General features: G+C 63.4%; 1 protein-coding gene across 13 annotated transcripts; it reads right to left on the bottom strand.

The window, feature by feature from the left end:
- Positions 1 to 35: 35 nt before the first annotated feature.
- On the bottom strand, positions 36 to 23,432 carry GRIN1 (glutamate ionotropic receptor NMDA type subunit 1). Of its 13 annotated transcripts, XR_007477990.1 has the most exons (22): positions 22,584 to 23,427; positions 20,323 to 20,457; positions 17,648 to 17,824; positions 15,516 to 15,578; positions 14,651 to 14,751; positions 11,604 to 11,725; positions 11,359 to 11,533; positions 10,143 to 10,287; positions 9,962 to 10,045; positions 7,168 to 7,309; positions 6,952 to 7,079; positions 6,545 to 6,709; positions 6,351 to 6,469; positions 6,104 to 6,216; positions 5,872 to 6,020; positions 5,608 to 5,765; positions 5,111 to 5,272; positions 4,846 to 4,955; positions 4,596 to 4,741; positions 3,275 to 3,385; positions 1,024 to 1,240; positions 37 to 873 (listed from the first exon to the last, which is right to left on the bottom strand). XR_007477990.1 is itself a non-coding variant. In XM_004284954.3 (21 exons), the coding sequence occupies exons 1-21, from the start codon at positions 22,839 to 22,841 to the stop codon at positions 805 to 807; spliced, it is 2,832 nt and encodes a 943-aa protein (XP_004285002.1). In that variant the 5' UTR covers positions 22,842 to 23,427; the 3' UTR covers positions 36 to 804. The 13 variants fall into 13 exon arrangements, 12 of the variants coding, with proteins under 12 accessions (XP_004285002.1, XP_004285004.1, XP_004285005.1 ...); XM_004284954.3 differs by lacking the exon at positions 1,024 to 1,240 and having other exon boundaries at positions 36 to 873; XM_033415185.2 differs by having other exon boundaries at positions 859 to 1,240.
- Positions 23,433 to 27,100: the final 3,668 nt, after the last annotated feature.

Raw genomic sequence — 27,100 nt, 5'->3', positions numbered from 1 at the left:
CCTTTCGGCATCACCACTACACACACCGGGTGGGGGGGGTGGAAGGCGGTGCACGCCGGGCCCCTGGGGCGGAGGGGCAGTGCGCGGCGGCGCTCGGACTGCAACGGGGGAAGGCACACGCCTGGACGCGGGAAGGGCTGGGCCTGTACAAGGTGGCGCGCGGGGCTGAAGACAGTCCCGAGCCGGCGTCCGGGGAAGCGCATCCTGGGCTGCGGGCCAGAGGAGGCGAAGAGAAGGCTCAGCCCTCACGGAGTCCGGAGAAGGGGGAGGCAGTGGGGAGCCCGAGCGCGCCCCTGGGAGGCGGCTGCCAGCTGGGGGGTCAGGGTCTGCAGTCCGGGAAGGGCAGGGCCAGCTCAGAGGATGGGGTCAAGCGGAGAAGGGGTGTGGGCAAGAAGGGAGAGGTGGGGACAAGGCTGTGGGGTGCCGGCGCTGCGGGAGCGGGGGACCCAGCCAGCCGGGGCCAAGGGCCCCCATGGTGGCTCTGGTGGTGGCTGGGGAAGGATGGGGCTTCAGTTTCTGCTCCAAGGCCCTCTGCCCGGGGCCAAGTCAGCCCCTCTCCCCACTGCTCAGAGACCCCAGGGCCCTGCCTCTGCCGGAGCGCCCTGCGGCCCTGCCCAGCCAGCTCAGCTCTGACCCGTCCTCAGCAGCTCTGGCCCGAGCCTCAGTCCAGCAGGGGCTGCCCGCCAGGCAGCAGGGCAGACGGACGGACGGGAGGCCCAGGGTGGGCAGTCTCTGGCAGGTGGGCTTCCCTCAGGCCTTCCCGAGCAGCAGGGCTAACTGGGCAGGTGGGCGCCTCCGGGGGCCTCACACCACGGTGCTGACCGAGGGATCTGAGAGGTTGAGCGGGCCCGTGATATCAGTGGGATGGTACTGCTGCAAAATAGAAATACACAGACAAGGCGCCCGTTAGCCCGACGCTCAGGGGGCATGCGCGGGGCCGGGACGGGTGGACCGGCCAGCCGGCCGACCGGCAGGCAGGCGGGCGCGGCCTGGGGGAGGCTGGGGGGTGCTCCTCCCCCTGACCCCGTCGTGCTCCGGGACTCTGCGTGGGCCGGGCCGCTGTCCCGTCCGTCTGTCTGTCTGTCTGCGGGGGAGGGGGGCAGAGGAGGGCGGGCAGGGCGTCTCAGCTCTCCCTATGACGGGCACACATCTGCAGCTGGCCCTCCTCCCTCTCAATAGCGCGTCGCGGCAGCACTGTGTCTTTTTGGTTTTGCAAAGCGCCGCGTCCACCCCCGGTGCTCTATAAATAAGAACCAACAATCAATACCCGCTGGCCCCGCCGGCCGCCAGGGACCCCAGCCCTGAGCGCCCAGTGCCGCCCTGGCCCAGACCAGCCACGGGACAGGGGCAGAGGATCTCAGCAGCCGGACTGACCCCACCCCTCCCGACAGAGCCCCCCACCCAGGCCTCCCTCCGAGCAGGCGCCCAGCCTGAAATGGTGGGAGCTAGGCTGCCCTCCCCCGCCCAGCCCCCAGCTTGCAGTGTCCCCAGTCACCCCTGCAGGGCAGGCCAGCCCCAGATGCCACGTGGCAGCAAAGCTGGCCTGGAGGATAGCCCCTGGGGAGGCTCGGGCAAGGAGTCTGCTGGGAGCGCGTCCCTGGAAAGGCACCATGAGGGTCTCTGAGCTGCACCTGGCCCAGCTAAGGGGCCTGCATTTCTGCTCCAGGGCGGAATGCGGGGTAAGGACTCAGTGATGCCCTCAGAAAATGGCCCACTGCCTGCGAGACTCTGCGGGCCCCCAAAGCGCTGTCTGCTGGGTACCTTCTCGCCCCTCCCCCCGACTGCCCCACCCCTGCTCCTGTCGGATCCTCCTCTTCCTGCATCCCCTGCTGGGTCCCCTGGCTCAGGCTCCACCCACTTCCCGGGCCTGGACAGCCCCAGGCCTGTGCTCCCAGCCCCACAGATCCTCCCTGTCCCCCCACCCTGTCTGTGCTGAGCTCTGGGAAGTGGAGCCCCCAGGCCTTACAGGCCCCTCATGGGGCGCGCTGGTGGCTTCCCCTGGGACTCAGATGGCTCTGTGCTGAGCCCTGTCTGTGTCCTGTGTCTGCCCCTCTTCCCATGCACTGGGGGTGGTGGCTGCAAATCCTGCTTCCTTCCACCTTGGAGCAGATGGGTGATGCTGCCCACGAATTTGGGGCTTCCTGCGGACTGGAGGCCAGACCACCCCTGACTGCAGGGAGGCCGCTGGACTGAGGGCTGTGCTGGCTCTGGGCGGCCCCCTCCCCACCTGGGGATGCTCCTAGCAAGGCTGGGTCAGTCTGGGGGGCCTTTGGTTCGAGCGCGCACATCTGGGCCAGTGACAGGCTGCCCAAGGCAGAGAGGCAGGGAATTCTTGGCTCAGGTGGAAGGCCTGGCTCTGGAGGGGCGGGGGGCCAGGCGCTGAGGCACTGATCTCCGTAGAGGCCTCCCCTTCCCGAGCCTCTGTCTAGGAGCCTCAGTGCCCACGGCTTGGAGGCCACGGCTTTCAGGCCCACCTCCATCCGTTCTCAGATCCCTGGGTGCTGCCGGCACGCCTCCTGCAGGGCCCCTGCTCGGCCTGGGGTGGGAGCCGCCTCCTTTGGTCCCACCCATTCCCCACCTGACGTCCCCTGTGGCCAGGGGCCTGTACCAACTCCAGGCCCCAGCCGTCCACCCAGATGGAGCCAGGCCCGGCCCCCAGCCCCGGCCCACACAGAGACCACATGGAGGGAATGCAACAGGCATGGCTCTGGTGAGACACGTGAGACAGGTGTCTGGGTGGCAGGGCTGGCGGCCAGACAGATGGGCAGATGGGACATCACAGCCATCCCTCCGTGGACGTCGCAGGGAGGGAGGGAGGGCGGTGGGCCTCTCTGGGAGAGGCTGGAGAAGCGGACGTAACAGAGAGGTGGTGCGGCCTCCTGACAGGTGAGGAGCCTGGGACAGGGTGGTCCAGGCTCCCGGGGCCCCGGGCACAGCCCCGACGCGGTGAGGCCGGCTGGCTGACCAACAACATGACACGGCTTCAAGATGGCGCATGGCGTCATGGCATGGGTGGGGGGCAGACTAACGCAGAGACACACGGGGAAGAGGACCCGGTGAGGGCCAGCGGGAGAAAGGACCACGAGAGAAAGATCTAGAGAGTCAGAGAGAGAAGACCTAGTGTGCTGGGCGAGTAGAGGTGAGGGCAGAAAGGCCACGGCAGTCAGAGGTGGGAGCGGGTGGGATGGCGAGGGAGGGGCCTGATGCACGGGACACAGACACGGAGGGTCGAGATCAGAGTCGGAGACGTGGAACTGGGCGCTCTTCCCCTTACCGTGTCTTTGGAGGACCTACGTCTCTTGAAGCTGGAAGCCAGGGTGGAGGTGATAGCCCTAAATGTGGCTTTCTTTTTAGGGTCAGGCTCTGCTCTACCACTCTTTCTATCCTAAAATGAATATGTATAAGTGATTAGACGGCTAAGGGTGGCGGCCACACCTGCCCTCGCCTGCTCCTTGGGGGCTGCTGCCCGGCCTGGCTGGCCACTCGGGCCCTCACTCCGGCCTGCCTCCCTGTGCTGGATGGACCGACCGATGGTCGGACACTCGCAGGCGGCCTCTGCTCCTGCCCGGCTCTCGGGCCTGACCTCGCTCATGCTGGGGCTGGGCTCGGGGGGTCCCATCTGGCTCTCTTCCTGGGAGGTCCGCCTGGCTCCCTGGCTCCGAGGTGCCCCTGGTTTAGGGGCGTCCCGAGGAGGAGGAGCCCTCCGAGCACGGGAGGAGTTGCCCCACCGGCCCCACCGGCCACTCTGACCCCCGAGGAGGCGCACCAAGATTCAGGAAGGGGCTGAGGGGCCGAAGGCAGGTGGCGAGATGCGCTGGAGTGACAGAGAGACGGAGGCAGCTCCTGGGACCCTGGCCTCGGGTCTGATGGTTAGGACGGGCCCTGTGCCCGCCAGTGAGAGCAGCGGCCAGGTCCCAAGAGCAAGAGAGGGCAGATGAGAGGCGTGGGCTTCCAGCAGCCCCGTCGCCCCGGCCCTCCCTCCCTGCAGCACCAGCTTCCTCCCAGGGCACAGGCTCCGGGGAGGTACCCAGAGAAAGAGAAGAGATGGGGCAGACTGGGGCTGGACTATGGGGCACGAGCCCGTCCCAGGTGGGCTGTGGCCACCCCACGTGCAGCCTGTCCTCTGCTGGCGGCAACTTCCCACAGACACAGCCTGGGGTTGCAGGCAGGAGCAGCCGGCCAGTTAAGACTGGAGTTATATGGAGCACAGGACACACCAGGGCCGCGGGGAAGGGGGTCCCCAGAGGGTGCCAAGGAGGGGCGCGGGGCGGCGAGGGCAGAGTGCGTCTTGGACTCACATGCTACACCCAGGTGGGTCCCTGTCTTACCCTGCCTCAGTTTGCCTTCCTATGGAATGGGCGCCGGTGGGCGACTCTGGAGACAGAGGGGCCAGGCGGACGCTTGAAGCCCGGCTTTGCGGAGGCGGCCACCTGCGGGCGGCCCCCAGCAGCGCGGCCTTGGCCGTGGCTCCCAGCTCCAGTCCTCACCACAGGGGCTCCTGGGAGCCAGAGCCACGCTTCGGCCTGCGGGGATGGAGGAGGGCCGGGGCCAGGCCGAGCCGTGGGCACCAGGCCTCGGAGGGTGGCCTGCCCTACCTGCAGGTTCTTTCTCCACACGTTCACTGCTGCAAAGGCCAGCTGCATCTGCTTCCGGCGAGCATCCTTGTGCCGCTTGTAGGCGATCTCGATGAAGATCAGGAAGATCCCGGCCACGATGCCCCCGGCCACCAGCATGAAGACCCCTGCGGGCCAAGACCCAGCGCCTCAGCTGCGGGCGGGCCAGGCAGCCGGCCCCCGGGGAGTCCACCCGGCGTCAGCACTGGTGTCGGGGGCGTGGGGGGCCCACCTGCCATGTTCTCGAACGTGAGGGTAGCAGGGGCGTTGCTACGCGAATCACACTCCTGGTACCGCACCCACGTCTTGTCCAGGTCTTCCATGAAGCCGTTCTCGTGGGACCTGGGCGGGCGGGGCATGTGAGCCGAGGAGGAGGCTGGGCCGGCACTGGCGGGGCGGGGCGGGGCAGATGGCGTGCATCTGGGGGCTACGTTGGTGGGGGAGGCGGTGTGCCTTGGGTGGGGCTCTTGGAGGGGGGCGGGGTGGGGCCGACTCACTTGAGGATGGACAGGGAGACGTTCTGCTTCCAAGGACTGTCTTTGCGCATGCCGATGCCAAAGCCTGAGCGGAAGAACAGCTCGCCGGTGGTCACCAGGTCGCACTTCTGCGAGGCCTCGAACTCCAGCACCGCTGAGTCCCAGATGAAGGCATGCAGCTTGCTGTGGGCAGGGGCAGGGTCACAGGGGCAGGGTCACAGGGGCGGGGTCACAGGGGCAGGGGCACAGGGGCAGGGTCACAGGGGCAGGGTCACGGGGCAGGGTCACAGGGGCGGGGTCACGGGCGGGGTCACGGGGGCAGGGTCACTGGGGCAGGGTCACAGGGCCCACACGTTCGGGCCGCCCTGGCGCCCTTGCAGTCCCGCCCGCCAGACAGGAAACCCCCTGTCTATCCCCTTCCCGTGGTTCGCATCCAGCCTGGACACTCTGACTTTGACTGGAAAGATGGACGCCCCCACTGCTCCCGCCCAGGCCAGCGCCCCGCCCCGCCCCCTCACTTGTCCCGCACGGCCTGGATGGCCTCGGCCGCGCTCTCGTAGTTGTGCTTCTCCATGTGCCGGTACATGGTGCTCAGCTCCACCTGCCGCCGGAAGTAGATGTCCACGGAGCTCTGCTTCACCGTCGCGTAGATGAACTTGTCCGAAGGATTCCTCAGCTGCAGGGTCAGAGGGTCGGAGGGCCCGGCTCGCGGCTGCTCTCCGGCCCCACCCCAGGCAGCCGCTGACCTCACGCCCCGCTCCCCCCGCCGGGCCAGGCCTCACCCGGGGATCGTTGATGCCGGTGATGCGCTCCTCGGGCCGGTCCAGCACCAGGAAGGCCGCCAGGTTGGCAGTGTAGGAGGCCACGATGATCATGGCGAAGCCGGCCCACACCATGCCCAGGATGCGCGCCGAGAAGCTTCTGGGGGCGCCTGCGGGCAGAGGACGGTCAGCTCCCGGCGTGGGGCGTGAGGGTTGCGGAGCAGCGTGGGGCCCGGGCCGGGCGTGGCCTCACCTTCCCCGATGCCCGAGTTGAGCAGGACGCCCCAGGAGAACCACATGGCCGAGGACAGGGTCAGCGCATCCTCCTCCTCCTCCTCGCTGTTCACTTTGAACCGGCCAAAGGGGCTGCGGGGGCGCAGAGGGCGGGCGGGAGAGGGCGGGAGAGGCAGCCCTGCCCCGCCCCCTCGCCCGCCCCGTCCCGCCGCGCCCGCCCCGCCCGCCCCGCAGGGGGAGGAGTCCGGCCCCCGGGCCGCGCTCACCTGAAGCGGTCCAGCAGGTACAGCATCACGGCCACCACATGCACTGACAGCCCCACCAGCAGCCAGAGCGTACTCTGGAAGGGCTGCATGAACGAGTCCAGCGTGCTCCGGGGGATCTCCTGTGGGAGGCCGGGCCGTCAGCGCCGCCAAGGCCTTCCCAGGACCCCACCCCGCCCTGCTGGGCCCCTGCCCACCTTCTTGACCAGAATGGTCAGGCCCTGGTACTTGAAGGGCTTGGAGAACTCGATGTACTGTGCGCGCTCGTTGTTGATGGTCAGCGGCGCCACGATCATGTCTGCCTGCCCGCTGAGCAGCTCGCCCATCATCCCGTTCCACTCCTTCTTATTGCTGTTGTTCACCTGTGGGGAGACACAGCCGGTGGTGACACGGCCATCGCGGGCGGGCCTTGCTCCCCGGACCGGACAGTCTCCCTCCCTGACCCATCTCGGGATCTCCCACTCCAGACCCCGCCTGGCTCGAAGGCCCCGCCCACCCAGGCTCCACCCAGCCTGCAGACCCCGCCCACCCGAGACCCTGACCCTAGCCAGACAGGGTCCACCTGGACTGGGTCCCGCGCCGGCTTCCAGAGACCCACGCGTACCCGCTCCTGCGTGCCGAACTTGCCGTCCGCCACTAGGTGCACCTCATAAGTGAAGTTCATGGTCCGCGCCAGTTTGATGAGTAGGTCGATGCAGAAGCCGTAGCAGCACTGAGGCACGGTGTGGCGTGCTGGGCGGAGGGGAGGGGCGCTAAGTGAGGGGCTCGCAGGTGCGCCGTCCCGCCCGCTCCGCGGCCCACGCCCCAGCCCCGCACTCACGGCTGCCCGGCGACGTGTCGTTGGGCCCGGTGCAGATCACCTTCTTCACCGGATCCCCGTTCACGGTGAACTCCTCCTTGCACGTGCCGTCGCTCAGCGTGGGCTTGACATACACGAAGGGCTCCTGGTGGATCGTCACGATCTGGAGGGGAGGGGGACACCCAGCCTGGACCACCAGCCCTGGGCTGCCCTGGGGTGCTGTCCTCTTCTCAGCATGCAGACTCCCCTGGACCGCCCCCCCGCCCCGCCCCCTGCAAATGCCCCACACTGCCTCCTCTGGAGCTTCAGGAAGTTGGTCGGCCTGCTGCCTGCAGGAGGGGCCCCAGACTCCCCCGTCGTGCCCAGGCCACCTCAGCATTCAGAAGGCGCCCGGCCTCCTGAAACACTGCGCCTGCTCTTGGCCACTTTCCTTTGGGTCTTGGCTTGCACATCACTAAAGTCGGCCCTGGGCCCCTTCTCTGACGTCTCAGGGCTGAGAAACCACCTGTCCCAGCCCAGAGCCTGCCCCCTGCCCCCACCCCTGCCATGAGGACAGAGGCATGTGCACTCAGAGCCTGCACAGGTCCGGGGACCCGCAGGGATTGCCCTTGTCTGGTGCTCTGGCCTCTCCTGACCTCAGCCTCCCCTGCAGCGGGTCTTTGTCTGATCATCTATCCTTCCTCCCTTCCTCTTCCCCGCTGATGCCGCCCTCTCTGCCGAGGCCTCTTCAATCCAGGGGCTCCTTGGGGCTCACGCTGGAGAGCTCTCTCCTCCCTGTCCTTCAGGGGCCTGAAGCCTGGGGGTGCGGAGGACAGATACAGGCAAAGGGGGCTGAACCGAGCACGGCATGTGAGGAGGGGTCCCAGGGGACGTGGGGTCGGTGTGAGAGGCCCCTTCTCCTCCAGGGCGGGTAGCCCCCGGCCTCAGCCTGCAGGGCAGGAGATGGGGAGCCCCTGAAGGAGCTTATTTGTCCTTAAAACTTTCCTCATCGTTTTCTATTGTGCGAGTAACATGCTCGTGCTTTTAAAAAATCAGTGAGGGGACTTCCCTGGTGGTCCAGTGGCTAAGAGTCCACACTCCCAATGCAGGGGGCCCGGGTTCGATCCCTGGTCAGGGAACTAGATCCCACATGCTGCAACTAAGAGTTCGCATGCCACAACTAAAGATCCCGCACACCACAACGAAGATCCTGCATGCTGCAACTAAAAAAAAAAAAAATCCCACATGCTGCAACTAAAGATTCCGCATGCTGCAACTAGAAGATCCCACATGCTGCAGTGAAGATCCCTCGTGCCGCAACTAAGACCCAGTACAGCCAAATAAATAAATAAATATTTTTTAAAAATTCAGTGAGATGGGAGGATAAATCGGGAGACTGGGATTGACATATACACACTACTCTATATAAAATAGATAACTAATAAGAACCTACTGTATAGCACAGGGAAATCTACTCAATAACCTGTAGTGACCTGTATATGGGAATAGAATCTAAAAAAGAGTGGATATATGTGTATGTATAACCGATTCACTGTGCTCTACAGAAGAAACTAACACAACATTGTAAATCAACTATCCTCCAATATAAATTAATTAAAAAGTAAACAATTTAGTGTCAAAAAAATCAGTGAGACAGGGCTTCCCTGGTGGCGCAGTGGTTGGGAGTCCGCCTGCCGATGCAGGGGACGCGGGTTCGTGCCCCGGTCCGGGAAGATCCCACATGCCGCGGAGCGGCTGGGCCCGTGAGCCATGGCTGCTGAGCCTGTGCGTCCGGAGCCTGTGCTCCGCAACGGGAGAGGCCACAACAGTGAGAGGCCCGCGTACCGAAAAAAAAAAAAAAAAATCAGTGAGACAAAAAAAAGTTGTAAAAAGCCATCTGGCTCTCGAAGCCGGCGTGGGACCATCGGGCTGACTGTCGTCTGTTTTACACTCGGACTTTTCAATACCAGGTGTCTTTCCTGAGCGTTGGCTTTGGGAAAGTCCACTCTGCCCCTTGAGAGGGGTGGTGACCTGTGGACAGGTGCTGGCAAAGGGCTCCAGGTGAGAGGCCAAGGGGGAGCTAGCTCAGAAAGCAGACAAGGCTGAGAGACATTTGAGGACCTGGGGGCGGGGACACTGGGAGAAGCACAGTGCTTGAGGGTCCTTGCCTTTTGTGAGCTCAGGTACCAGCCCGGTGCTGGTGTGGGTCAGTGTGGGAGGGACGCTGGGGAGGGCACCCTGGGATGAGTCCAGAGGAGCATGGAAGAGTCAGGCCGAGGAAGAGAAGCTGTGAGGGATGAGGCCAACCGGGGAAGGGAGCTCCCAGAGGCCCAGGGAATCACGGAGGGGATGGCCAGCCATAGGGAATGCTGTAGGGAGACCGGGCTCAGAGGGCAGTGAGACCGAGTCACGGCAGAAGGCCAGGAAGGCTAAACGTGGGGGGTTGGCTAGGACCACTTGGAGGTGTGATGAAGAGCATGGGGGCATCATCTCCAGGACTCAGGGCAGAGAGCACTGAAGCTGAAGTACGCCCATCTGCTCCCCTGTCCCCGATCGGCTCATCCCCAGGGGAGTCCTGGCCCATGTGACTTCCCCAGATTTAAGTGGAGTTGGGTCAGAGCCCATGAAACGGGGGGCCGGCGGCTTCCTCTCCTCCCTCCACCCGCTCTCCCTGCTGCCTCTGCAGTGCCAGGTGTGTGCAATGGCAGCGGGCGCTGGCCCCGCCCCCACTTCCTTTAGTCACTTTCGTTGACCTCACTGTCCCCTCCTCTGCACCCGAGGGGCGGGATGGAGTATACTGGGTGTGGAGGCTAGGGCAGGGTGGCGGGTCCCCCACCTTCAGCCTGGTGGACATCTGGTAACCTCGGGGCTTCTCTGTCTCTCCGCCTGGCCAGATGATTTTCCTGTCGTTGGGAATAACCTGGGGGTGGGAGTATGAGATGGAGGGTGGCCACGCAGGGGTCTTGGCCCCAGGACCCTAAGGCCCCAGCCCCCACCCCCTCATGACCCCCACCTACATGGGTGCCGTTGTAGATGCCCACTTGTACCAGCTTGCGGTTCTGCAGGTTCATGATGCTGTAGTTGGCAAACTTCCGGTCCCCATCCTCGTTGAATTCCACGCGGCCGGTCACGCCGTCTGCGTACTTGGAAGACATGAGCACTCTGGAGGGGGGCAGTGTGGGTTAGAATGATCAGGGATGCAGTGAGCCCCGCCCACTGTGAGTCAGGTGCACAGCGCAGCTATGGCAGCCGAGCAACTCCCGGCCTCTAGACCCTGTTTTGAGGGCTTTCTGTGGGTTGGGATATTCGATTCTCATGGCAGCTGTCCTAACTTCACAGATGAGGAGGCGGAAGCCCAGGCAGGAGCAGCGGGCCGTTCACCAGCCAGTGGGGAGGAAGGGCTGGGGTCTCGTCGTCCTGAGTGTGCACGCCTGTGTGTGTGTGGGGGGCCATATATGTGTGCACACAGGATCCTTGCGTGGGGTGCAGCCCTGTGCATGAACTTGTGGCATGTGTGATGTGCCTCTCAGCCTGTCTGTGCACACACGCATGTGCACGTGTGCACATATGCTGCCTGTATCTGCAGTTGTGCGTGTGCTCCTGTCGTGGGCCCCATGGACCATGGGTCTGCACGTGCTACTTGGGGCTGGCGGTGTTGGTGTTGGGCTGGGCCTCCCCACACTAGTGTCATGGTGTCCAGGGTTCTCTGAGTTAACTCCTGCCCTGCTGTGGGCATCCGCTTGGGTCTCTGGCCAACCCTGGCTCTCTACAGGCTTGGATGCCATACCTGGATTCCTTGTCTGACCTCCTGGGCCCGTGGGCTCTCCCAGTCCCGGCCGGAAGCAAGACCCTCCTCCCCAGGGCTGTTAGCCGCCCTGGGGAGTGGGGTGGGGCCTCAGGGTGGGCAGCAGTGCGAAAAGGTGGGGGCAGGAGAAACGGAAGCAGCTGTGATTTCAGTGACATCCGAGTGTTGGAAATGGGGCAGGTGATTATCGTGGTGGAGATGGAGGTGAGGGTGGAGCGCGGGGGGGATAGAGGAGAAAACTGGGGAAGGTGGCGGTATCTATAGGATACAGCAGGCTGGGCTGGACCGCCCTGGGAAGAGCGACTGTTCCCAGCGCCGGAACGGTGGCCCGCCCACTTTAGGAGATCAGCCCGCCCACCTCAGACGAGCGGCCCCGCCCACCTCTTGAAGAGCGGCCCCGCCCACCTCAGACGAGCGGCCCCGCCCACCTCTTGAAGAGCGGCCCGGTCTTCCAGATGTTGGTGTTGCCCACGCAGCCCCGCGGCGGATCGGTGATGTTCTCCTTCTCGAGAAGCTCGTGCACGGCCTGGGCCACCACCCCCACGGCATCGCTAATGTGGGCCGACTCGTTCTTGCCGTTGATGAGCTGCAGCCCGATGATGCCTGGGGCAAGCGTTGGCTTAGAGCCCGTGGGGAACCCCTGCCCACCGGGACCCTGGAGCCCAGCACTCACCGTCCGGGGCGTAGCGCAGGGCGTTCCCCGAGATCTCGCGCTCCCCCACCAGCCACACGTACCCCGAGCCGGTCATGTTCAGCATCGCGGCTGCGCGGTACACGGTGGCAGCGTCGTCCTCGCTGTGGGGCAGAGCGGGTGAGGGGCCGGGATTCCAGCCCTTCCCACCCGGGGCCGGCGGCGGCTGCTCCACATTCCCAGGGTCTCCTCCGCAGCGTGGCCTACCCACGTGGCCTCTTCCCCAACCCTGCCCCCCGCAAGGGAGGTCTGGAGACACTGCAGAGATGGGGTGCGGCCGCCACCCCAAGCCTACACCGCACCTGGGCCAGGAGACCCCCACAGAAGCGAGCGGGTGGGCCCAGACCCCCTGAGCTTCCCAGACATCTCTTGCTGGCCCGCTGCCCTTAGTGGGCAGGGTTTGGGTCCTTACTGGTTGATAACTCGCTCGCCAGGTACCACGCAGTATTCTGAATGCTTTTCATGGACCATCTTATTTAATTCTCACAACCTCCCTGTGAGACGGGCAGAAGTACTACCCCTGTGTCAGGAGGGGAAACTGTGGCACCCAGGGCACACAAGTGGTAAGTGACAGAGTCGGGTCTGTGCCTGGACTGTCCACCCCTGAGCCCGTGCTCCTGCAGCTTCCTGGACAAGCCATACCCCTCTGATGCTGCATGCCTCAACTTGTGAACTGAGGGGCTGGGGGCTTTCTGGTTGGTCAGATGCTTCTGGGACCGAGAGCCAGGGAGCTGCCCTGAGCATCATAGCGGAAGCCACCGGAGAGAGATGAGGGTACCTGCTCTCCCTTTTGGAGTCTGCCCAAGCAGCTGTGCTCTCTCTGCCATCCAGGGCTGGGGCCACTGGCAGGACACAGCACAGGCCTCGCCTTGCAGGCACACGTGGTCCTGAGTTTTTGGCGTGTCCTTACAAGTGAGCCTCTGTGGACCTGGTCTCCTAAGGCTGGGCTCTCTCTGGTCAGGGCAAGGACCCTGGGCCTGGTGGAGCTCCCACCTTCTGTCCCCTATTGGGCCGAATTTGGTCCCAGATGGGCCTGGACCACAACAGGCACTTTGCTTCTCCAATGCATGGGCATCGGGGTACAAAGAGGCTGGGGAGATTGTCCGAGTGTTGGGTTATTTTCCCAATGGCTGAGCCTGGAAGCTAAGATGGCCCTAGGTTCCCTAAGGGGTCTGCCCCCAATTTTCTCAAGGAAGAAATGCAAATCTTCAGTGTTTGCTCTAAATGAGAACGCTACTGTTGGATGAAAGCAACACAAAATAGAGGCGCTCCAGGCAACATCCAGCCCAAATCGCTGGCAGCACCCATTCGTGCATGTCAGGGCACGGTGTGCCCCTGTCAGCGGCGCCCACAAAGCCTGGCGGAGAGGCCTGTCCGCTGGACACCATCCAGGCCTGTGACGTTGGACTTGGTGGGGTGAGCACACACCTGTGCTTGTGTCCGTGTAAACTGATATCTTCAGTAAAGCAGACAAAAGCCTGATCGACCCGCCAAACTGTTTTATGGAAATAACTGATCCCAGTAACGATAACTTCAGGAGGATTATTTAAAAAACAAAAGTTTTGGAAATCAATTAGAAACTCTGAAGCACTCTGTAGAAAACTGGTCAAAAGTTAAGATTGGCTTAATGGGGTCTCTCCGCAAAATGCTCTCAACAGCCCTCGTGAGGGGAGCCAGAATGTGTCAGGCCGGGGCGAAGAAGACCTGCGTCTGCCCTGCCCAGGGGACCACCGGCTTCCCCGGGCTCTGGGAGCTGGGCGCGCTGGGCAGGCGGGTCCCCCTCTGTGGTGGGACTCTGACCTCTCTTGTCCGAGGAGCCCGGGTGTGAGGGGAGGGGTCTCTTCCCGCCTGACAATACACAGGCCTTGCGTGGATTCAAGAGGTGCGCATGTGGTTGCCAAGTGCTGTGCCTTTGTGAACAGCAAGTATCGCCACATGTGTGGGGTTCGTGCATGTACGTAGCACGTGGTGTGTCTGTGACGTATGCACCTATGCACGAGAGCACCGTGCCCTGTGTGTGTCGGTGCGGAGCGTGTACGTGTGTGGTGTATCTGCACATGTATCTAGGTGAGAATATGCCTGCGTGTGTTACATGTAGCAGCGTGCCCGTGTGCGCATAGGTATGTCCTGTGTGCACGTGTGTGCGGTGTGTATACGGCACATGCATGTGTACAGGAGGGCGTGGAAGCATGTTGTGTGCACATATGTGTGTACGGCATGTGCACGTGTAGACGGTATGCGGGTGATGCGTGTTCGTGTGTATGCGTGTGAGTGCCTGTGCTGGTGTGCGTGAGCGGAGGGCGGTGGGCGTTAGTGCCCGCTAACTGCCTTCCAGCCCGAGGAGCCCCTGCTGGTCCCATCCTGCCCTCTGCCCAAGGACGGGGTGCACCTGGCTCTGTGCCAGAGGTTTGCGGCCTGAATGTGCAAACGGACACCTGCCCTGCTACTCAGGGCACTGCTGACTCCCGCTAGCCGCCTGCAGGGCGACCCCTGCTGTCTTTCCCCACTCTGCTGGAGGCTGCAGAGCTGGGACAGGCAGACAGTGGGCCGGGTCTCCCCAGGCTCTCCCACGTATGTCCCATGAGGCAGGGCTCTTCCTTTTCCTATTCCTGGTGGCCTTGCCTTTCCCCCCCCAGGAGGACACAGCCATTTGCAAAAAGGGAGATTTTTACTGGGGGCTCAGCCGCGAGGTTACGGTGGGGACCAGGCCCGTCCGGCAGAGCCTGGCTTTGGGTTCCCCCTACGCGGTTCCCCTCTCACGCTGCCTAGTCCGACTGCCCCACCCCTTCAGCCCTGTCCCTGCTGTGGGCCTCCCACCGCAGGCTCACATGCAGACCCCACGTCACTGCCCCAGGCCCCCTCCCTGACCCAGCTCCCAGAGGCCCGTGTCCCCCCGTCTATCACCTGGGCCGCGTTTGCCTTCCTAAGGGCAGGGTCTTATCCCACCCCCATCCCCGAGGCCCAGGGTACATGTGCAAGGGGACCGTCCTTGGCAAGGACGCCAAAGCCTGAGTCCAGCCTGGCCGCACCTGGCGGAGAGGACGATGACCCGAGCCTCCAGCTCCCGCGCCTCCATCAGCAGGGCCGTCACGTTCTTGGTCCCCGGGTCGAACTGCAGCACCTTCTCAGCCTGCGGTGTGAGCGGGTGCGTTAGCAGGTGGCCGGGGCGGGGGATGCAGCGCCTCAGGGGCCAGAGTCGAGCCGCAGCCGCTAGGAACCCCGAGGCAGCTCCGCTAGGGCCGCCTCGGCCTGCGCCGGCCACCTGCACTGCCACCTGCCTTCCAGGCTCCTCGGCCGGCCGGCCGGGCTGGCCTCGCTCGTCCTTTCTTCAGCCTGCTGGCTCTCCTGTCCTCGCTCTCTGCTCTGCGCGTCTCTCTCCACCTCTCACTCCTGGCCTCACTTTTGCACTGAGCATGCAAGCTGAAGTGGACCGAGACTCAGAAAGAGGCGTGCAGCGGACGGAAACAGAAAAGAGTTTTGGAATGCAATCGGGAGCGGAGACTAGGCCGCCTTTTCCAAAACCATGGGAGGTCGTCTGGGGCCTGGTCCACAGGCCCCGCAGGAGCAGCCCGGACCGCAGGCAGGTCAGGCGGACAGGCGGGCTCCCTCCTGGGCTCCACGAGGAAACCCTGGGGTGCCTGGAGATTCGCATGCACTTCCCAGAGAGCAGCTCCTCCTGCGGCCGTGCCTGCCCCTTGGCCCGGCCGGCGGGCTGCGGGGCCCTGGGCGGCCAGCACCTGCCCTCTCCTGCCTACGCTGCCTGCTCTCGACCTTGCTCTCTCCTCATTGCTCGGGCCTGCGGCGCGGCTGGGCCCACGGTAGCCCTAGCGGCCGAGGCGCCGGAGGCCGGGGCTCCCTAGTCGGTGGGTGGCGTGCACGTCCATGCATATATACCTTGGGTCCGCGCTTGTTGTCATAGGACAGTTGGTCGAGGTTTTCATAGTTCCTTTTTTTACTCTGATGAATAATGTGCACAGAGAAAATATGCAGACACAGAAGAAGATTATAAACGGTTGAAAATGACGGCGCTAAAGCAATCACACCACCTCCTCGGCACGTCTGCAGAGGGGCACGTACCTGGAGCTCGCAAACACCTAGGCCCGGGGTGGGGCTGGGGGCCAGGGAGGTGCTGGGGAATGAGGGGGCGTGGGGGCCACCGAGGCTCCCTGCCACGGAGCTGCGCTCTTGGAAACGCTCACGTTCAGGAGAAAGGGAGGCCCTGTCTGCGCCCAAGCCAAACGCCTCCATTTGGGGTCCCATCCGCCCGCCCCCCGCCAGGCACCTGCTATGTGATGCCAGCAGCGCCCACCCCAGCCCCGTCAGTCCTGAATGGGCGATGTCCCCTCCCCCAGCCCCGGCCCCTATTCCCCACCCCTCCCAGCACCCCCTTCTGCCTCTCTTAGAGGTCCAGCTGCTCTGCCCTCACTGACTGGTGTGTGATGGGCGCGCCTGTCAGCCCACGTGTGCGCTGGAGAGCAGCTGTGACAGGAGTTCGTGAGCACGTGTGCATCTGTGGGCGTCTGCGTGGCAGCATCAGCCTACGTTAGTCTGTGGTGGGTGGGAGTGAGGGCCAGTGCCGTCTGAGCATACGTGTGTGCGCGTGTGCGTGTGCGAGCCCCCGGGCCGTGGAGGTGTGGAGGGCGCCTGCGAGCCTGTGGCAGGCGTAGTAGAGTGTGAGTGGATTGTCTCGGGAAAGGCCGCGTGTGCCTGTGAGAGGGAACACGTGTGGCTGGGCGTGCGGGGGTGCGTGAGTGCGCACTGGGCCTGTGTGCAGCCACAGGTGGGCACGCCAGGAGCTGACCTGCTTGCCTGGTGCTGGGTGCTGTCTCAGGGGGGTGGGGCCTGCAGTCCCGGTAACCAGCCCTCCCTCCCAGACTCAGCCAGTTCCCCCCAGCAGGACCCCAGGACCCTCTGGGTCTGCCCTCTGGTTCACCCCCAGCTGGTGCCCTCTCTTCCCTTCGGGGCCTACGGCACCCTGGGGGACCCGGGTTGGCACTCAGCTTACTGAAGCCAACTCTGACTTCGCAGACAGCACATGCTCCCGCCGCCCCTTGGTCTGGCCTCCCAGGGCCCTCCCCAGCCTGGGCGTCCCTCCCTCTCTGCCCAGCTTGGCCTCCACCCAACCCCGGGGGGCCTTGGCCCAGGTGCTGAGCGCCCAGGGCTCCAGGCTGGGTGAAGGCGGGACCCCGGGCCTCCTCTGGTGAGCACCAGCTTCTCCTCAGTCTGGCAGTGGGGATGGGTGGGGTGGGGGTCGCCTGGACCCCCAGAAACGCCACTCCGGTCTCTCCACAGCCCACACGTGGGCGCCGGGCTGAGGTAGAACGGGCAGGTGGAGCCAGGTGTCTACCGGATCCCCAGGAGTCCGGAGCCCCAGTCCCCACGGTGGGGAGGTGAGGAGAGGAAGGGCGCGGGGTTCCGTGGGGAGAGCGGGGGGGGGGGACAAAGTGGGGCAGGGCCCAGGCCGGGCTTGGGGGTGGCAGATGTCCGTGGGTGGGGCTTTGGGGAGGGTGATGGGCAGCTGTGAGGTGAGGGGCTGCGGCGGGGGTGAGGCCGGCGCGAGAACAGGGCACGGGGCACAGCAGAGAAGGAACCGGGTCCTTTGTGGAGGGGACACGGTGAGCGGTGCCACCACACTGAGGGGGCTCCCGAGAGGAGGCCGCTGGGAGGGAGCGGTGTGGGGGGCAGAGACGGCGCCCCTAGGGAATTTTGAGCCTAGGGCCTGTGTGAGCTGGGAAGCGCGCTGCGGGGAGGTGGGGAGGGGACGGGGGAGGGGAGCGGGGCGGGGCGGGGTGTTTGCGGAGCTCCAGGTGGTCCTGCCCTCGCCCCGCAGGGACTGACACGAAGGAGATTTCGACTAATGGCAAAAGCGAGTGAAATGAGCCGAGGACAGGCTGGGGCGGGCGCTCGCCAGACGCAGTGGTGCTGACCATGCACGATGGAAAGAGAAGGGTGTTCACACGGGCCACAGACACAGCGGCGGCTCGCCGGCTCCGACTCCTGCTCGGGACACCCCGCCCGGGCCTCACCTTGGACTCGCGCTCCTCCAGCAGGGTCTCCAGGCGCTTCTGCGCCGCCCGGCCCTCGTGGTCGTCGCTGACCAGGAGGATGATGTGGTTCCAGCTGTAGACGCGCATCATCTCGAACCAGACGCTCGACTGGTGGGAGTAGGGCGGCACGGTGCGCAGGAAGCTAAGGTGGATGCTCTGCGGGACACGGGGCGGCTGAGGACGCGGGCCAGGGCGCGCACGCGTGCGCACGCGGGCCAGACGCTCCCCCTCGCTGCTTCCAGACCCCGGGGACCCTGCTTCCCTCACTCCTCCCTTCCCACCGCTGGCTTCTCTCCCCACCCCACATCATCTAATCTGAGAACCGGAGGCTCAGTTTGCCCAGCAGCACCCTGACTGAGACGGGTAGAGGGGGCGGTCTGTGGAATTGTTCCTGGGGTCGTTCCCCTCCTCCCCTGCAGCCACCCGCTGCTGAGCCACTTGAGATCAGAAACTTCTTGCTGGCGTGCAGCATCTCAAAGATCCCCCCTGGGTCCTTCCCAAATTCACATAACTGGTATTTAGAGCAAGTCTTCACTCTTGGGGCGAAATACTTCACCCCTTCACCGAGCCCAGGGGTTGCTGCCTGCTGACCCCGCCTTGCTTCTCTGAGTGCACTGGCTGCCAGGGAGGGGACGGAGCAGGACCCTCCCGCCTCAGCACAGGGCCTTTGAGTCTGCCCAGGGAGCAGTGTTCCTGGGGACCCACACTGATCCTGGGGCCCTCTGAGCCCTCCAGATCCTTCTTCCACCTGCTCCCTCTTTGTGCCTTGGAATCAGGGTGCAAGAATGCCCTTTTGCCTCTGTCTGTCATCCAGCAGGTGACATGGCTGCAAGGGGGCTGTGGGTGGGGTCCTGGACTGGCTCTGACCCAGGCCCTTCTGGTCCACGTGTTGGGCACAGATGGTCTGTGGTTTGTACCAGGAGTGGGGTCAAGGTGGAGCGCTAAGATTTGGTCGCAGGTTTGCCCTCATGCTGGGCCTCAGTCTGGATCTGGGGCGGGGGCACGTGATGGGCTGGTGTCCTGTTCTGGGACAGGGCTCCCCCCACCCCAGCCTATCCTGTGTCCCACCGCCTGCTCTCCTCTGTAGAGCCATTGTTCTCCCATTTGCATGTGAGGGGCCTGGTGCCCAGAGAGGTGAAGGAGGCTGGCAGGCCTAGGGGGAGCCTCCACTTCTCACAGTTGAGGGTTAAGTGCCTCTGAGCAGCTTGGGTGCCTCTGCTGTGTGCTGGGGTTTCCAGAGCCTCAGGAACGGGTGGTCGTCCTGGCCTCCACTGGCCTCCTCCCTTGTGGGCCGTCCCAGAGGACCCCTCACTCTGGCCTCGCTTTCCTATCGCCTCCAGGAGGACCCCTCCCTGACCTCCCCAGACACCCTGGGCCCGGCTGAGATGACCTCCGTGCCTTAGGCAGCGTTATCCAGGACCCTGGGCTCCCGGCAGGATGGATTTGGAGAAGATGGGGAGAGCGGGGAAGCCCCCAGCAGCCCAGCCCTCTGGCCCCTCAGCTAAGGCATCAGCTGGAGTCCCCTGCCAAGCAGCGCCTCCGGGCCTGTCTGCAAGTGACACCAGGCCTGGAGGGAGATGTGGAGGAGGCTGCCCCCCCCAGCCTCTCAGTGGCCAGTTTGCCTCCCCAGCTGACCAGTCCTCCCAGAGCCGTGGGCAGACACTACGGGAGGGCTGGGCGAACTAGTGCAAGGTGCCGGCTGCTATGGGGGTGAGTTTCCTGCCAAACCGACTTGGTGACCTCTAGACTCTCCCAGCTGCTGCTCCACGACTGGGCGACTCCAGCCAAACCCCCAGCCCATGGGCCACGATACAGCCCCGAGGCCCGAAACCCCCAGGCCAGCGCCCCCAGCCACGAGCTGCCTCCTCTGTTCACCTGGAATCCTCTTCCAGCTGTGCCCTCTAGCGGGAGGTGCCGGTAACTACACCCTCACTGCCACCTGGTGTCCCAGCCACTGCTAGGCTTTTCCTCCTCCTGGCGCCCCTTCCTCCAAAGTGCCCCGTCCCGCCGTCCAGGAAGCTGCCCTGTCTGTCCCTTCTTCTGGCCCACGACGGCCTCTGCTGCTTCCCAGGGCTTGCTATTGGCGCCTGTCACCTGTCAGTGGGCCGTGTGCCCGAGTGTGCGTGGGCATGTGTGTCAGCATGTGAGTGTGGGCCTGAGTGTATGATGGAGCGTGAGTGTGGGGGAGTGAACACGTTAGTTATGGGAGTGTGCACATGAGCATGAATCTTTGAGTGGGTGATGGTGTGAGTATGCGTGTGAACGTCAGTGTGTGCGTAAGAGCACGTGAGTGTCCCTGTGAATGTGTGTGACTGTGTGTGTGTAGGTGTGAGTGTATGGATTTGTTAGTATCTGTGAGTCTGTGTGACGTTTGTGTGCTGTGAGTGTGTACTGGTGTGCCTGTGTGGGGGTGAGTTTGCGTGTCTCTGTGAGACCGTGAGTGTGAGTTGTTGTGAGCGTGCCTCAGTGTATCACCCTGTTGCACCTGGAGCCCAGAGCCCATGGTTTGAGCCCCTCTGCCTGTGCCCCCCATCCTGGCAAAGCACCTGCCCCCCCCTCCCCCAGCAGCTGCTGGCGGCTCCGGGCTGCAGGAGCGAGCCGCCGGGTCTGAACACGGGAGCAGAGTTGGGTCCCCGTGCAGCGGTCAGGCTCACCTTGTCTGAGTAGATGGACATGCGGGTGGTCAGCCCCAGGACGGGGATGCGGTAGAAGCCGGCTGTGTAGGAGACGGGGGTGGGAGTGAAGTGGTCGTTGGGGGTAGGCGGGTGGCTAACTAGGATGGCGTAGACCTGTGGACACAGGGCACAGGGTCAGCTCTAGTGGGGAGCGGGGGCCACTGCCCTGGAGCCGGCTGTCCAGCAACAGCAGAGGCTGAACACGAAGCGGGGGGTGGGTGGTGGCGGGGGGACACCACCTGTGCTCACACAGCCCCAGGAGTGCAGGCCACCCAGCAGGGGACCAGACCCCAGTCCCACCTTCTGCGTGGAAGTGAATCATAGGGGTGAGGCAGAGGCAGACAAGACTCCTGGGACCAAGAAGACACACAGGGAGCTGACAGGCCCCTCCCCCACCCCTGTCCAGGGCCTCCCCTCTCGCCCCTCACCCTGGGGGCTGCCCTGAGCTGTGTGGTGAGACCCTGAGAGGGAGGACGAAGGCCAGTCCTTGGCATGTCCTGGGGCCGCACCTGCCGCCCCAGCGTGGGCTGGGAGAACCACACCAAGCCCCACGCTGACCCTCATCCTGGGTCAGAGGTGGACGGAGGCCAGCACTCCAGAGATGGAGGGCAGCTCCGGAAGGTGCGTCGAACATCGCAGACTATTAGCGGGAGAAGCTGGGCAAGGAGCCGCCTAGAGGCCCGGGCCCCCCTGCTGGTGTCTTCCAGGGGCAGGCTGAGACCCGCTCGGTTTGAACAAGACCCAGTGCTGACTTGGGCACTGACCACATCCTCAAGGAAACCTGGCCTTCCTGCCTGGACCAGTGGCTCAGCCCCCGAGGCAGGGAGATGGGGCAGATGGCTTGGCAGTTCCGTGCTGCCCTCACATTAGAAGGACCTGTCAGTCCCAGTTCTGCCTTCCCATCTCTGAGCTACAGGACCACCTGCTTTTGCAAACGGGGCGGGGGTGCGCTGGCCCATGTGGTGGGGGCGATGGCTGCCGAGCCAGCACCTGGCTCACAGTGTGTGACAGTGAGTGACAGCTGCTGCTGTCACCTTTGCTCCTAGCACTGGCTATTCCCTGGGAGAACAGTGCCCACAGACAGCAAAGCTAAGTTGGAGGAGGGATTCCCAGAAAGGGCCACACTTGTTCTCCCTCCTTTGCCCCGCACAGTCTGCACCCAGAGGGGCCTGGTCAGTGTTGGCCTGAGCGTGTGTGCATGCGTGTGACCACGCAGGTGCTCACAAGTGTGTGCTGGGTATGTGTGTGTATACCGCATGCCCCAACATATGTGTATGTGTATGTATGATTGAGCTTGTGTGAGCACGCATGTTTGCATGTGTGGCACAGGAATGTGTATGCTCATGGATATGCATGGGGGGTCGGTCTGTGTGTGAATAAGCGTGTGCAATTCTGATGTGCACGAAGGGGTGCTAGTTTAAGTCTACGCATCTCTGTGCACAAACATGGATGAATGTGTGCGCGCATGTGAGCGTGTGTGTCCATGGATGTGGCGTGCCTGTCCGGTGAGTGTGTAAGCAGCACTTGGACCGGTGTCGGTCCCGCCTGTTACATAAAAGGCTGCATTGCAGTGATCCCGAGGCCTCATTGGGATTCAGCAGGCAGCGCAGCCCGGGGGCGGACAGCTCTGACAGGCAAAATCCTTGAGTCGTGTCCTCCCCCGCAGCGCTGGCTGCCAGTGGCTGCCACGCTCTGCCCTGATACCTCTCCCCGTTCCCACCCTGGAGAACACCCGGCTTCAACACCTGGGCCATTTCCCATCTCAGGCAGACCTGTGGATGGGGGAAGGGGAGGAGGAAGGGAAGGAGATCTCCAAGCAGGAACAAAGATGGCCCCAGACCCCATCCAGTTTAAAGCCCTGCAGTCCTGCTTGTGGCTGGGACAGGCACCTCTCAGGCAGGCCCGGAATGCCCGCCCCGACCCTGACACACAGTGACCAAGCAAACGGCCACATGTCTGCACACACCAGTCTGGACCTCGACACCTGGAAACCCTGTGAGGACAAGCCCCGCGGGCCGGTGACTGATCTGGGGCTAAGATGGGGAACCGGCAACACTGGTGTTTAGCTGCTAGTGAGACCAGCCCCCTGGGTCCTCTCTCAAGGGGAGGGAGAGGGCTAGGAAAGGATGGAATGAAACTGGGACAGGGGGAGGGATGGCGGGTGAAGGAGGGAGGATGCTGGCGAGGCGGTGGGGGAGGGGCAGGAGCTGGCACAGCGTGAGCCCCGGGGGTGCTGGCACCTGGCTGGAGATGAGGTCTTCGCACACCGACAAGGCCATCTGGATGGCGTTGGGCTTGTGGGTGACGGAGGTGGCGTTGAGCTGGATCTTCCAGGAGCCATGCCGCTTGTTGGCCTGGTTCACAGCCTCGCGGAACATCTGCTCGTGCTTCCGCGTGCTCAGTACCGCGCCGATGTTGACGATCTTGGGGTCGCAGGCGGCACGGGCGAAGGAGCAGGAGAAAAGCAGGGCGAGTGTCAGCAGGCGCATGGTGCTCATGGGCTCCGGGCGGCGCCCTGGCTCTGGGCAGCGCGAACGCGGGGCCCTCGGCGCATCCCCAGAGGGACGCCCCGGCCGTCCTGCGCGCGCCCGATCCCGCGGGCTGAGGGCGCCACGTCTTCCCCGGGAGCCTTAGTCCTGGGACGTCTGCACCGAGCAGGTGGCACCGAGCCTTCGGCCGGCCGGGCGGACCCGGGTGCGCGTGGGTTCCGGGCGCTCTGTTCCAGGCGGCTGGCGCTGTCCGCGGTGCTGAAGCGGGTCTCGGCGCCGCTCCGGGTGCCCCGCGCCGAAAGGACCCGGCGGCGGCAGCTCCTCTGCGGGCTTCGCTTGTCCCGGTCCCGACGCTGCGGCGGCTGCGGCGACTGCGGAGCGCCGAGCGGGACCAACGTCTCCTACCCCTCCCGCCGCCCCCGCTTCCCAACACGGAGCCGGAGCGGGGGCGCCTCCCGCGCCAGAGTGTGCGCCTGCGTTCGTGCCAGCATTTTTCAGAGCGCGCGCGAGCGGGGGACGCCTGTGTGCGCGTGTGTGCGGGCGTGTGTGCGTGCGTGTGTGCAGGGTTCGCTGAGACAGTGACCTGGGCTGTCTCGAACCTGCAAGGAGCCGAGTTTGGAGAGGTTGGAGGGGTTCGCGTCACTGCGTGCAGCCTTGCGTGTCCTTTAACATGACTGAATGTGTCGTGCCAGTTTGTGTGTGTGCGCACACGCGCGTGCACGAGTCCTCACCCACAGTCAGTGATACTTCGGGGCCTGACTCTGCTGGCTGGAAACCAAGGCGTGTGGAGAGGCCCTAAACCGTGCCTCTGGGAGAGGGACGGCGGCGACCTCTTCTCCAGAAGGCTCAAAAATGGGGGAGAGACCTCATCTGCCTGGCCATGTGACTTGGACTCCCCCCAGAGGGTTAAAAAGAATAGAAGGGGTGACAGTGGCCGCCCCTTGTTGAGCTGGATCTTCCAGGAGAGTCTGAGGGTCTGAACCAAACCAACTGTGGAGAGACCACGGCCAGAGGGAGTCGTCTCTGCAGCAGATGGGACTAAGGTTAGACATCAGGAAGCACTTGCTGATGCGGGGATAGACATCCCATACATATCCCCCCTTTCCACGCTCCTCCCCTTGGCAGCCCCTCTCCTAACTCACTCCCAGCACCCCCTCCTGCCCCTTTCCAGAAGCTCCCTGTCCTCTGGTGCTTGTGATCCCAATTCTTTGTCCTCACCGACCCCCCCACCCAGTGTGCTTCCTTCCCCCTAATTCAAAGGATGGCTGAAGCTCCGCCTGCTGCCAGTGACATCACCGTTTCCAATAGCAACTGAGGATTCTGCAGACCCAACAGCAAAAGCCCCCAATGGGGACAAAGCAGGGTCGCCTCCACACCTAAGTGATGTCCGAAGCAGTGGAGAGGGGAGGAGCCATGTCCCTCCCAACAGGGTCACAGCCCCTGCAGCTCTCACCACTAGGCTTACCTCCCCACACCCAGCCCAAAGCAGACCCCGCGGGACTCCCTGGCTCTGAGGCAGGGGCTGCAGTACTTGGCCTGCTCCCTTTCTTGTCCCCTTCTCTCCTGATGCAAGAAAATCATTGCTTGGAGGCGAGTCTCCCTGCCTCTGGCTGCAGCCCCACAACTCTCTCTGTTGTGGGATTGAGGTCTGTAGTGGAAGCAACACCAGCCCTGGGGACACAACTCCTCCTGTGGCGTCTCAGGAGAGCATGTGGGGTGTGCTCAGGGGCCCAGAGTGGGCCCTATCTCCACAGGGTCTGCGGCCTCTGGTAGCTCAGAGCTTGGAGGCTGCCTGCGTGCCTGGGAACGGGCAGCCGCCAGCTGCTGGCTCTGGTGTGGCCCAGACAGCTCCAGCACATTGCGGGGAGGGAGGATTCAGCAGGGGGCTGCCGCCAGAGGTTCAGGCCCCTTCCACCCACCCCAATCCCCCAGTCGGGGGTGCTGGAGAAGCTCCTACTGGTCCTGGAAAAAGAACTTCGAAATAGCCAGAAACCTGAGGGCTGGCTGTTCCACAGCTGGGAGCTTGATCTCGGTCTCGGTCGGGGTGCTTAGGCCGCGGAAATTGTGAAGCCCTGCGAATCAGGCCTCGTTTCTCCCTTTAAAAGCCAGTTCACCAGCACACCACCGCCTTCACCAGCACACCACCGCCTCCCCCTGGCGGTGCTCAAGCTTCTGTCCTGAGGCCCTTGCGTGTCCCAGGCCTCAGCCCCTCCCGTGCTTGAATCTCTCCTGGGCCCTGCACTCCCTTTCACCTTGTAGGCTTCCTCCACGCCCCCAGCAAGGGGGTGGGGTTGCAGAAGGCCTCGACCTTGCTTTGTCTTGCTGTGAAAGACACGCTGTGGGTCGCGGCTGCCTGAGGCTCCGGTCCTGCGCTGAGATTCCTGAAACCTTATTAAGAACGTTTGGATCCCCGTGGAGCCCTAAGCCGAGAATACCAGATTTGGGTAGGAACGGGGGTGACGGGCTTCATCGTTTATAAAATCAGGAGTGCCGGTCAAAGAAGTAAAGCCTTGAAAGCTTCCAGTCCTGCACCTTCTCATGGTCTTCATTAACCAGATGGGACGTCCGTCTGGCTGTGTTGTGGGAACGTGGGACATCGTGTTGACTTGCAGCAGTGAATAAATGCACGCATGAATAAACGTACCTGTGAGACACACACACACACAAAGATATCACCGGGACTTGGACCCCTCTGAATCCTGGTGTATCACACTCTGTGGTGAGGACCAAGGAGACCTGGGCTGCTGCGTCTGGCCTCGGTGGGAGCGAGGCCCTGTCTGCCCCATGGGGAGGGGGCTGCTTCAGTGCTCACTCGTTCTTCCCAACCCGTTCCTTCCTCTGGGAACTGCAGCCCCATGTGGAGCGAACGGCTTCACCTCCTCCCCGACTCCAACCCAGGGGCTCTAGCAAGGGCTGTCAATCATAGATACAGTCCCTCCTTGGCCTTGGTCTATTGGCCGAGAGGTAGTCACATGACCCAAGCAGACCACTCAGGGTTTTTCCCTAAGATTTTGGCTGGATCAGAAACTGTGACAAGAACCCATCTCTGCATCTTCTCTGGAGTGAATCTCTGAGAACTGAGCCACCTGTGGACACATTTCTCTCAGGAGGAAGCTGACAGGCAGGGAGGAGCCATTATGCAAGCTCTCTGTGCAGACATCTTGCCTGTGGCCGGCCAAGTGGGCAGAGGATGGGCCTTGGCCTGGTGTCCACCCACTGCAAGGGCCCACCTCCAGACCAGGACTGGGGAGATGGGGCTGGCTGTCAGCAGGCCTGGCCACCAGGACTCTATCCTTGATCTGGGGGAGCCCAGGGGCCCTCACAGGCCACAGCTGCAGACACCTGTGGTGCCGTCTTGCTTGCCCTCAGGTTGATTTGCACTCGCACACCTTCATCCACATGGTTCTACTACCTGCCTCTCCACACGATCCCTCCTCTCCCTGTGCCCACATTCTCTGACTTTCCAAATCCCACCTTTCCTGGAAGCCCATCTTCCCAACATCACAAACTCCCCACAGATCCCACCATATGCAAGGCTGGACTTTGACATTTAATTCACTCATAGACATTTATTGAGCTCCCACTGTGTGGCAGGCACTCCTCTAAATTATTGGGGTACAGCAGTGGAAAAGTTAGATCGCCGACTGAACACGTGGAAGACAGATAAGCACCTTAGACCGTTCCCTGCCGCGTTATGTACCCCAAGGGAAAGGAAAGCAGAATACGGGGATAGAGCTCGATGGGGCCGTGTGGTAGCTTCAACCTGTCTGCACGCTCTTTGACGCGCATCCCTTCAAAGGGGAGCCCAGTTCCTCTCTCCTCGAATGTGGATGGACCGAATGACTCTCCTACTGGGTGGAACGTGGCGGAAGTGGCAGTGTGTGACTTCTGAGGTGAGGTCTAGAAGGAACGGCTTCCCTCTGGCACTGTCCTTCCTGAGTCACCTGCTCTGGGGGAGGCCAGTGTGGACAGGAACTCTCTGTCGATGGCCCCCTGCCGGTGGCCAGCCTCAACTTGCCAGCTATGGGAGTGAACCACCTTGGAAACTCCAGGGGTCCTCCGGCCCCCTTCGAGCCTTCAAGGGATGACAGCCCTGGCTGATGTCCTGACTGTCACCTCATGAGAGAGCAAGCCTGAGCCACCCTGTCAGGCTGTGGGAGATAATGAATGTTTATGGCTGTGGGAATCAATAGATGACTAAGTAATCAATTCAGGTTGCTTTTTTCTGAATGAAATGAGAGAGCAAGTCCTGCAAATATCTGAGGAAA

This window comes from Orcinus orca, chromosome 6 (assembly GCF_937001465.1).
Source record: "Orcinus orca chromosome 6, mOrcOrc1.1, whole genome shotgun sequence".
NCBI lineage: Eukaryota > Metazoa > Chordata > Mammalia > Artiodactyla > Delphinidae > Orcinus > Orcinus orca.
This window is presented reverse-complemented; position numbering and strand designations above follow the sequence as displayed.